The sequence below is a fragment of the Myotis lucifugus genome, unplaced genomic scaffold (genome assembly GCF_000147115.1).
Source record: "Myotis lucifugus unplaced genomic scaffold, Myoluc2.0 scaffold_812, whole genome shotgun sequence".
Classification (NCBI taxonomy): domain Eukaryota; kingdom Metazoa; phylum Chordata; class Mammalia; order Chiroptera; family Vespertilionidae; genus Myotis; species Myotis lucifugus.
Window position 1 is genome coordinate 37,095 of NW_005871860.1, and position 11,568 is coordinate 48,662.

General features: G+C 60.8%; 1 protein-coding gene across 1 annotated transcript in view; it reads right to left on the bottom strand.

Moving 5' to 3' along the window:
- Positions 1–147: 147 nt before the first annotated feature.
- Positions 148–11,568, bottom strand: part of SHANK3 (SH3 and multiple ankyrin repeat domains 3) — a 45,291-nt gene continuing 33,870 nt past the window's right edge. Inside the window, 1 exon segment of the mRNA XM_023747216.1 lies at positions 148–8,983. Coding sequence (XP_023602984.1) covers positions 6,735–8,983 — 2,249 coding nt within the window. The 3' untranslated portion in view covers positions 148–6,734.

Below are 11,568 nucleotides of genomic sequence, written 5' to 3' on the forward strand. Positions count from 1 at the left end.
CAGTTGTTTTTCTTTGTCTGTCTATCTAGCGGCTGTGTCATTTGCCATTTACTTTTTTAGTAAAAAACAACATCGTCTTCAGACTCATATAGCCACCCACACACACAATTGACAGATGGTACCTCACTTCCAATCATACTTTGGTGGGACCCTCCAGTCCCTCGCCAGCGTGGCCATGTCGGGAGGCCTGCTGGGGGACTCCTCCAGAAAAAAACCCCTCCCATGACACCCCCCTTCCATCCCCTAGTGTGGCCAGAAGCCTCAGGAGGCTGCCAGGGGCCCCGCAGCCCCGCGAAGCCGAGCAGAGCGGAGACCCGGCGGCCAGGTGCAGCGCATGGACAGAGGCATGGGATGAGCATGCTCACTTACACAGCCGGCGCTCAGGACCACCGCGCAGCTAGACAGAGCAGCCACATGCAGATGGGCAGGAGAGAGCAATGAGAGAGAGTGTTAGCAGCCCGGCCCACACAGCAGGCACGCGGCCCACAGTCACGACCACAGTCAGGGCAGCCAGGGGCAGGGACCCCTGGCCGGACAACCAGTGAGGGAGGAACTCCAGTGCAGTGGGCCCGGGTGTGATGGGGGGAGGGGGCAAATCTGAAGCTGCTGGGGGTATGGGAGGAGGCCAGACTGGGGCAGATCTGGCTGGCTCCTGGTTTGCCTGAGACCTGTTCTCTGGTTTGTGAGGTACAGACCACAGAGTCCCACCCACAGGTGGGTGACCACCCCCAGCCAGGCTCCAACCCTGAGTGCAGCAAGTGCTCAGCAGGCTTCTGGTACCTGATGTCTCGTGTCCCCTCACACTCCACTCTGCTCCCATCCCACCTGCCTCTGCCTGGCTAAGGAATCCCCTCAGGGCACCCCCACCCATCTTGTGCCGTCCTGAACTGGCACCCATCCCACAGCATGGGGTGTTCTCAGCATCTGACCTCCCCTTAAAGCAGGTTTTGTCTTTTCATCTCCCACCTGAGCAGGGCAGCCTCTCCCTGGAGACCCAGTTCTGTCCCTCCTTCCACTGGCCCTCTCTCCTCAGCCTCTTTACCGTCTCCTCCCAACTCATTCGACCCAGAGCAGAGCCTCTTGAAGAGGCCAGACCATGCCCTCCACCCCAGCAGAGAGGAGCTCCAAGGACACCTGGGGTGGGCCCAGGAACAGACACCAACCAGAAGAAGCCCCTGCCTGACCAAACCTGATCTCCATGGCACCGTGGAGTGGCAGAGGCAAAAAGAATGTCCAAGGGGGCACTGCAAGGAGGGGGGGGTGCCAGGGGTAGTGACACTAGGGAGGGGGCAGTGCTGGGAAGCTGCTAAGTGGCCTGTGGGATTGGGCCCAACACTGGCACCCCCACCAGGGCCCTCACACAGCAACCCTAGCCTGGGACAGAAGTGTAATGATGACTTGACAGGATCACAGCCAAGCTGCAAAGATGGTCTGTGCAGGCAGTGCTGGAGCCCTCCTGCCTGACAGGTGAGTCGGAGGCCTGGGGTGAGGGTGGGCGGGCTCCAGAGTACCTGGGGAGACTCCCTTGGAGAGGTGCTGGGTTCAGGGAGGTGGGCACCGGCCAGAGACAGGCTGGTGCCAGGAGGTGCTACGAGTGAGGGACTGAAGGGCCATGTGCCACCAAGCTGGAGTGGAGGGAGAGGGCCAGCACATGCCTAAGGAACCCAGATCGTGTTGGAGGCAGGAGGCCTAGAGGAGCCTAGGGAATGGTCCAGGGCACAGCAGGAGTGGCTGGGGTACCACCGCCCAGGTGTCTGCTCCTCCTTCCCTACCTGTTGGGGACAGGGAACTGCCCACATTGTCCCAAGGGCAGGAGTCCCAGCCATGTCTGCACACCCATCACTGTCCATCATCCCTCTCAGCTGTCTGACTGCCCCCCAGCCAGGCTCCCACGCCACAGCACCTGCCAGCCTGCCACCCTGTTACACACAGTCCCATCGCCCTGACGCCCTGGCACCCCTCCTCCAGGCAGCTCAGCCAGGCTCCCAGCATCTCTTCCAGCGTCTGGATCTTGTACTGTCCTGCCTTGTGACACCTCAGCCAGTGAGGTCTGGCCAGGCTGCCAGCAGGACCCCTTGCTGACCTGTTGCCTTTTACGGTGCCCTTCCCACTACCCTCCCTCCCTACTCAGGTTTCCCAAGCTGCCCTCTTAGTTGGCACTTTCTCCCCCATCTGTGCTACAGCCAATGTGCCCACATGGGTGGCCTGGCCAGTCTGGGTCTCCAAACATGCTCTTCCTCCCCCCAGTCCTCCCCCTACCAGGGACCTGCAGCCACCATCGGCATCCCCATGATTTCAGCCTCGTGGCTGACAGTGCCCAGCTGCCAGCAGTAACCCAGCCCTGCTCCTTGGCCCCAGCCACCTGTGAATCCAAGGTCTCACCCAGGACCTTGCATCCCACTTCCTCGCAGCTTCCCTGAACTCGTGGTACCTAACACAAAGCCAAGAACACAGATGCACTGAAAAAATGACACCAAACAAAAATAACGTGACTCCCAGGCTTGACTACTTGTGGGCCGTTGGTGTCAACAGGCCAGAACACGTCCACTCTCTGGCCTGGCCTCTGCCTCGGGGCTCTGGGGCAGCGCTGAAACAGGACAGGCAAAGGCCTGGGGCCTCTGTTGTGTGGGAACCTCGTTTAGGGAGATAAGCCTGAACAGGAGCACAGAATTAGACACAGGCTTGTAAGCTCCACCCACGCCAGTCACAGCGCCCACCCCTGCTGACGGCTCCAACCTTGACGTGCTACAAACGTCCCTACACCCCCTCGTCTGCAGCCCCTTCCCGATCCCCCATCACATCTCCTGGGTACACATTGCATGTGTCCCAACCTCGTGTCGCCTACAAGGACATCCTGGCCCCAGCGCCCCCACTCTGGCCAGCACACAGCAAGTGTCTGTCCAGGTTTCAGAAGAACTAGCCCTGCAGTCACACGGGGTTTCCTCCAGATCCCTGTCACACATGTGAACAGGACGGGGCCCAGTAGGAAAGGGTTTCTTTGGCATCTCAGGAACTTTTGTGAGGCACTAACTAGTGATCTACTGAAGAAGCTGACAGGCGTGGGACTACAGCACACAACATGTCAAAGGCATTAAGAAGTACTGCAGGGAAGAAACCTTTTAACTTGGTGTTTCCCAAGCTATGTCGCTACAAACTGTCCCCTATAAAGCCAGATGTGAGGGCCATACGGCTGTGAAACAGCCAGAGCAGAACTGAGTGTTGCTGCGGGGCTCAGAGACGCTGTGGACCCCACACCACTTGGGGGGGCAGATCTGACCACAGAGCCTGGAAGACAAATGGAGTTCAGGCAGATGGGGACCTCAGAGAAAATGTGGGCTCTGAGCAGACAAGCATTCTGTCCCCCAGGCTAGACCCAAAGCTGGGATCACAGAGCAGGTGGATGGCCTGGTATCAGTGTCCCCCAAGCCAAAGGTCCTGGACCTTCCAGGCAGTAACCAGCAGCTGCATCCTTCACCTTCGCCCGAAAAAACAAAGAATGCCCCCAGCAAATGGGCTGATCATTCCTACGAGTTACCGAGCTTCAGATCCATGACACACCGGGCGGCTGAACTCGCCCATAAAGATCTCAGGCCCCAGAGTCTCTTGTGGCTAAAGGACATCAGAACCTGGACTGAGGCACCCACTGAGTGGGAAAGGTGGGCAGAGAGGGGCGTGTCTGACAGGTTAGGACAGAGGTGGGTCTAGAACACATGTGGGACTGGGACAGGGAGCAGAAGTGTGATGTATGGCCAGTGCCTGGGGCCTCTACCAGGAACAGTCCTGGGAAGGAGAGAGCCTCCCTGGACATTTGTCTCCAAGGCAGGACCAGCAGAAGTGTTGTCACTGAATGAGAAATGACTGCCAGACTCTAGCCACCACTGTCTGTAGGACAAGAGCAGCCCCGACAGGACCCAGCCACTGCCAGCCACGGGGAACATGATCCCGTGTACCACAGTGCCCTGCGCACACGGCACACGGCACCCTGCTCCGAGGGCAGAAAGGGGAGCAAAGGGAGAGGGAGGAAGTGTGAGCAGGAACCCAGGGAGATGCGAGGGAGAGGCAATTTCAGGCACCTGGCAGCTTGGGGGCACTGAGTGGGCTCCAGTGCAGGGATTTCAGAGCACAAGTGCACTGGTTACACACTCCTAATAAATAGTGCCGACCACAGAATGGGTGCATGCGCTTCTGTGTGAGACGACTGTACATAAACCCCAAGTCTGTCGCCAGGAGGGTTTTGGGAACAGAGGCTCCCAATGGTGGACAGAGAGCAGGACCCAGGTCAGACAGATGCCGCCACCTCCTGGCTGGAATGCATTCTTCAGAACGTCAGTTCTACTGTCTGGCCATGGAGACTGTCAGTGTCCGGTAGCAGAGTGGCTGCAAGGATGAACGGAAATGGCACGACATCCTCTCGGGTCACGCCCAGCATGCATTTCCCCACAAGGACTCGAAAATTAGCCTGGCTGCACGTTGGGGGCCAATGGTAGCAGAGTCACGAGAGCCTGCCACACTGCAGTCCTGGGCGCGGAGCTTCGCAGGGGGCGCTGCCTGCCATCCCCACCATTTCACAGGAGAGGGACTGTGGTTCACAGCGTTTAAGTGGCTTGTCCAAGATGACAGCGCTCAGATGCAACCTGCTGAGGGTTGAAATCCAGGGCCATGTGACCCCAAGCTGATGTCAGGCAATGAAGTGAGTTACCGAAGTTGGTGAAGGCCATGTCACAAGGATGTCTGTTGTTTTAGGCTGCCTGGCACCTGTACCTCTGGAAACAGCACCTGACTTTCCCTGGAGAACCTCCCTCTGTCCCTCTCAGCGCCAGCTCACTAGCTGGGCGGACCCCATGCCCAGGCTTCCGGGACAAGCCTGGCCGATGACAGCCGTGTCTCCCTGGCCCCAGTGATCGGCTCAGGGGAGAGCAGGGAACCATGGGAAGCGAATCAGAAGATGGAATTCTGCAGCAACTACTGAGTGAAGGAGGCTCACTTTCCAGTGGGTGCAGAACAGACAAGATGCAAAGAACGTGCCTTCCCACCCCATGTCTGAGAAATGAAATGAGCACAGGGTTCTGGCACAACCCAGAGCCAGGGGACAAGAGCCCCTGATGCTGACAGGGGAGAAATGCTGAGGATGACCTGTGGGATGGTGAGTTCAGAGAAGGGCAAGTAGGAAGAGGCCAGCTGAGCAATCCCTCCCCCCCGCCCTGTGACAGCCCCAGCTGTCCCATGGGAGCCAGCACAGAGAATGACAAAATCTGGGCTCGACAACCAGTAAATCTGAGCCACACATCTGTCCTGTGGGGTTTGTCCTGAGCCACCTCCCTAGATCTCAAAGCACAAAAGACAGCACTTGCATTGGGCTTCATTCTTTCATCTGTTTAGCAAATGTTTATTGAGGGTCTGCACTGTACCAGGCACTGTGCTACCCACTTTAAATGGCTTTGATTTTCATCGGGACCAAGGGGCACAGAGGGAGGAGGAGCAGAGAGGATGGGGATGGTTGAGGCTGGTCAGGGAAGCCCACACCTCCAGGTCCTCATCCCAGCTGGACACCGGCCATGCTCACAATGCCTGCTCTGAGGGCACTTTCAACACTGCCCTGCCAGGAAGGGGGCTTTCACATGCCACTGGGAGATGGAAGAGGACAAACGGGAAGAAGGTCCCAGAGCAAGCCCCTGGGGTGACAGGAGCGGGGCCACACTCTTGGATCTCTGCCCGGCACTGAGAGCTTCCCAAACCCCCACTTATCCTTTGAATCCTGAATTGGAAGAAGACAGATAAGACAAGCCCTTGTGAGTGACACCTGAACCCTCACTGCTTTGTGAACTCTGCCTTCCAAGTGGACAGGAAAAGGCTGGCTACATTTGGTCAAGGTAACAAGAAGTGGGGGGTCCTTAGGGGCAAAGAAGGGTCAACCAGTGACCAGCTCTGCCTCAGACCAGCACCCAAGGAGCCACAGGGGTCTCCATGGGGGGAAAACCCAACCAGGGCAAAGGATGGCCCCTTCAAGTTCCCACCTTGAGCAGGAGGTGGGAAACTAAGACAGACAGAGGGACGGGGAAGGTCAGAGAAGGCAAGAGGCCAGATGAAGGGAGCAGGGAGATGGAGTGGCTTCCATATAAGGGCGGCTTCTCCATGCACCTTCAAAACTCCACAGTCTGTCTAAGAGACTCCGAGGTGGTGCTGAGAGACAGAAATGTTTCTGGGACAGAAAACAAAAAGTTGGTGTGGGTGCCCCAAGGAAAAGGACACGAGGCAAGACACAAGCTACATGAAGGCGTCCCGGCCTCATGGCAGCCACGTGGCCACGGGGGGCGGGGGGAGGGGGGGACCCAGGGCCAGAGGGAAGCCAAACAGGGCAGGGAGGTGCGACTCTGGACTGGGCCACAGATGCCACTTAACAGCAGAGCCGCTTTGGTCCAGGGTGAGGGAGAGCTGCAGGACCCCCAGGCGGGAGCCTCCAGGAGAGTTGTGGAGCGGGGGCTCACCCCCAGCCTGGACCTCCGACGGCTACCCTGCTCCCACTCTCAGCACCAAAGGGGTGGGGAGAGCAGCAGCCCCGACACTTCAGATCCCCTGAGAGCGCCTCTTGCCTCAGACAGATGAAGCAAGGCCAGATGAAGGACAGAGAGGTAGACAGGAGGACAGGCAGGGGTGGGACAGATGGAACCATGATGGACAAGAGGCAGACAGGGAGGCCCGTGGACATGGGACAGGACCCTCCCCAGCTGCCCTGCTCACCGAGCTGCCGCGATGGGCGACTTCTTAGAAGGGTCCAGCAGGCCGCCCAGGCCACCAGCCGGCTCCTCCCCCAGGGAGCGTGTGTCTTTGTTCAGCTGCTGCAGGCGGGAGCTGAGCTCACTGATCACAGTTGGTTTGTCATCTTCGGGCCCGGGGAGCCCCCGGCTCTCCATGGGGTCCCCCCACAGCTTGGACCTTCTCTGGAAGAGGTAGCGAGGGCGAGCAGGCCCAGCAGCAGAGGCCAGCCCGGCGGAGGCGGCATGGTGCTGCTGGGCCATGAGCTCACTGTCCGAGGACTGCTTCAGCAGAGGGTCCCTGAAGGTCACCGGCCCCTTCCCCAGCGGGGACTTGAGCTTGGGCTTGGGAGGCACTGGTGGCTTCTCGAGTAGAAAAGTGTGTCCATCAGCGAAGGAGGTGTGGGTGTCAGTGAGCTCCCCGCTCTCGGAGCTCAGGGTGGACATGCTGGACACCGTGGAGATGGTGCTCGTGGTCTCCAGGTGGGGGTCGCTGGAACTGCGCGTGTCCACCTCCTCCACTCCCGAGTCAGCTGCAGACTCAGGGGCGGGGGGCAGCTCACTACTCGCCTTCCCTGAGGCCGGGCCTGGCACCGTGGCGGGTGAGGGAACTGGGCCAGGCAGTGTGGTGGTCAGAAGGAGCCCGTTGGCAAACTCTTCGGGGGGTGGCACCAGCCCAATGCGAGCCAGTTCCTCTCTGGTCTCCTCGTCGCTAGAGGACAGCTGGGCGGGAGGCAGGTTCACAGTAAAGACCAACTCTGGCTCCTCCTCCGAGCTGCCCTGGCCGGGCCCAGGTTCTTTTGGGGCGCTGCCAGGGGGCTGCGCCCGTGGGCTGGGCAGGGGCTCTGCCACCACGGCTGACTGTGTGGGTGCAGGGGCCAGCTCCGGGGTGCCTGCGTGCCCGCGCTCCTCTTCAGCCCCCAGCCCGCTGGGCTCCTGCCCGTTGCTGGTGGCGTGGACCACAATGAGGCCGGCGGGCCGCTGCAGGGACGTGTCCAGGACGCTGAGAATCATGGACTTCTTGTCCTCAGGTGACTTCCGCTCCTCCCTGGACGCCTTCTCGGGCTCCCTGCGCGCAGGCACCGGAACCCAGGCGGGGCTCCTCGGAGAGAAGGCCGGGGAAGCCAGGGCTCCTCGCTCGGAGTCGCGGGCTTGAACATCCACAAACAGGGGCCCAGGCCGATCGGCGTCAGGGCTGTGCACAGGAGTGGGGGACCGGGAGGGCGTCTGGGAGGCCAGCGCCCGCTCCCGGGCAGCCAGCGCCAGGGCCAGGGGCGAGCTGGGGTCCAAGGGTTTGCCGGTGAGCGGGTGGATGAAGGTGGAGCCGGAAGGCCCAAGGCTCGGGCCGCTGACCAACGGCTTCAAAGCAGAGACCGGCGAGGGCAGCAGCAGGTCACGGCCGGTGGCGGCCCCGGCCCCCAGGAGCCGCTCGTCGATGGAGCGGGAGGGCTGCAGGGACGGCAGGTCAGCGCTGGGGGGGCTGCCCTCGATGGCGCCCACCGACAGGAACACGGTGGAGCGGCGCCGCTCCTCCAGCCGCCGGTCCTTGGCCGGGCCCCCGAACGCCAGCCCGCTGTCCCCAGGGCTGTAGTCGAGGCCGCTGGGCCGAGGCCCGCGGTGCGTCGGGGAGGGGTCGCGGGCGAAGCTGCCGCCCCCCGGGCCCGGGCTGCCCACGGCCAGGCCCGCGCGCTCCTGGGCCTCCTCCACCTGCAGCTGCTTCACCAGCGGGCTCTTGCGGCGCTGGGGCTTGGACGGCGTGAAGAGGCTGGCGCTGAAGGCGCCCAGGTTGGCGTAGGGGCTGTCGGGGTCTGGCGGCCGGGGCCGGCGCTTAGGGCGCTCCGGTGGGGTGGCCGCGGGCGGGGGCCGGGCGTCTCCCGCCTCGGGGGCCCAATCCTGAAGGATGATTTAGAATGGCGCGCGCTTCTGCCGCTCCGGGTAGGGCAGCGGGCCCAGGGCCGCGCCAGCTTCGTACAGGCCAGCGGCCCCCGCACCCAGACGCGCCTCCAGACCAGGTTTGAAGCTGGAGCGCACCGTGTCGTACGCCCGGCCCGGCGGGGGCGGCGGCGAGAAGGCGGGGGGCGCCCCTGAGTCGAAATAATAGGGCGCGGGCGGGGGCGGCGGCGCGGTCTGCGGCGGGGGCGGGATGCCACGACCCTCGCGCCCAGAGTCTTGCATCGACGTGCTCCGCGGGAAGCGCCCCTCCAGCAGGGACGCCAGCTTCTCATCCTCCCCTGCAGACAGAGGGCCCCGTGAGACTGGCCAGGCGCTGGGAGCCAGCGACTTCGGGAAGGCCCGTTGGACCCCAGCACCTGCCATCGGCAGAATCCGCCACGTCTGTTTCACCCCAGGGCAGCCAGGGATCTGCACCCCAATACCATTGCCAGTTTCAGGGGGGGGGGTGTTCTTGTGAAGACTGGGGAGAGGAGTCAGTTCAGATATAGGGTAGAGGGGGGCCTGGAGAAAGTACCCAAACTCTGACCACACAACTTGGGGCCAAGACCTGCCCCAAACCTGGGACATAAAGGGGCTCAAATGAGACACCCCAGGAGGGTAGGAGCAGCCCTCCAGTCATGGGGGTGGGCTGCAGGGCTTCCCGAGTCTGATCACAGCTCAGAACCGATCACAGCCTGCAACCAGCAGGTTTGGGGGGGAGGGGCTGGGGGCAGCCAGAGGCAGAGAAAGGGGTACTTTCTGAGCAGGAAGGATCCATTGCAGACACAGGGACCGAAGGGCTGTAGCCAGGGAAGCCACGCCTCTGGCAGGGAGACAGCTGATGCCCAGGTAAGGGGGTGCCTGGTGCATGTCCAGTACAGGGCCAGGTAGACAGAGTGGACTGAGAGGCTGCCACTCACTGGTAGGGAAGGAGGGTGGATGGAAATGGAACTGCAGGCTGACCACCCCACATTTCGGTTTTACTCCCTGCTGGCTGTGCAACCCCAGGCCAAGACCCGAGCCCTTCTGAGCTTCAGTTCTCTCCTGGGCAACACACATTAAAATAAACCCCACTCTGCCTGCCTCGGACATAGTTAGGGTCTGAGCAAGGGCAGGTGGGAGTGCTCAGAGCCCGCATCTCCCTGCTGCCCACCTGCAGACCGGCAGGGCCTCCTTGTAGACACCATGTGGACACCTGTGCTGCAGGTGTGTGCACATAGGCTGCAGGTGTCCGTGGCCCAACCCAAGGAGAGTGCATTAATGGCTCTCCATGTCGACACACACGTCTCTTGTGGAGTGCCTTCTGGGGATGTGCACCTGGCCTCGCTCTGGACTGGGTGATATTTTTACGAACTCAACAAGATGCCTCTTGCCTGTCCCCAACCGCCTCCCCCGTTAGCCAGCCCGTGCTTGTGCCAGGCTGCCTACGCCCATTTGCTTCTTGGCCTGCTTAACAGCTCTCATATCCCCAGCTCAGCACAGGTGGACTTTTGAGTAAAGAGGCCTTACTGTCTGACGTCCCTTAACCTATCAGCACTTCAGTTTCCTCATCTCAGGGGCACTGCCCTCCCTGCTCCCTCCCCCACTGTGGGCCTGTGTGAGGTGGAACCATTTAGAGCTTACAGCACAAGGCTAAGCACCTAGAAGGGACCCAGATGAGACCCAGGTCATCATCATCATCATATCAGGTCTGCCTTCCACCCCCTTGCTGGACACAGGAACACAGTATATAAACACCCACCGCCCACGTGCGTGAGACAGGTACACAGGGAAAGCGGTGCCCCTAGAAGCTGCAGCGGGTGTGATGTGCCAAGTTCTAACTTCAAGTTCCTTGCCTCAGGATGAAATGGGGAGTCTGTTCTGATGCCATCTTGGGTGGGCAGAGAGCATTACCCCAGCACTTGAGTGCTGGCCCCCAAATGCTAGACCAACACCACCAAGCACAAGCAGTGGCCCAGTGTTCGGCTCAATGCAGCCCCTGGGGGAGCCTCAGAGCGGCCCTGGAGGTAGGCAGGCACTAGGTGGTCCCCACATTTCCACATCAGGACCCTGAGGTTTCAAGGACTGAACCATGTGCCAAGGCCCCACAGCCAGGGCAAGGGGCGGGCTCTCCAGGAGTCTGGTAACTTGTTTGGTAGGCAAAGAAGAGGGGTCAAAGATGAGCACCTTTTGCCCTGGCTGTTGTTCTCAGTGGTTAGAGCACTGGCCCATGCACCGAAAGTTCTCGGGTTCGATTCCCAACCAAGGGCATGTGTCTGGGTTGCGGGTTGGAGCAACCAATCGATGTGTCTCTCTCACATCTCTCCTCCCCGCTCCCCCCTCCCCCCTTCCCCCTCCCCCACTTCCTCCCACTCTCTCTGAAAATCAATGGAAAAAAATCCTGGGATGAGGATAAACAAAACAAAATGATGAGCCCCTCTCAGCTCATTCATGGCCCAAGCACTGAAAGGTCTGAGAGGGTGAGTGGGAAAGAGCTGCCATCCCCATCTGGGCTCATGTCCCAATGGGCAGGCACTTGGATGTGCACCTGTCTGTCCTGGGACTGGGTGTAGCTGAGGGACAGCCTCTGGCAGAGTGAGGTCAGGTGGAGAACAATGCGTCCGGCAGCCCCAGGTCAGAGGGAGGCGGAGACAGATGGCCCCGGATGAAGCAGGAGAGGGCTGGGCTGGTCCCCAACACCCCAAGGCAATTGGGAGCCCACAGAGGGTCAACTGCAGGATGAGGGGTGATATCTGCTTCTGCAGAAAGTCCCATCTGACTGTGGTGGAGCTGGGAGGGAGGTCTGGTCTGGATGGACACAACACCTGGGGACCAAGAAGCAAGAAAAATGAGGCCCGCCCAGGAGGACTTACCCAAGGTGGTGAGGAAAAAACGCACAAGCCAT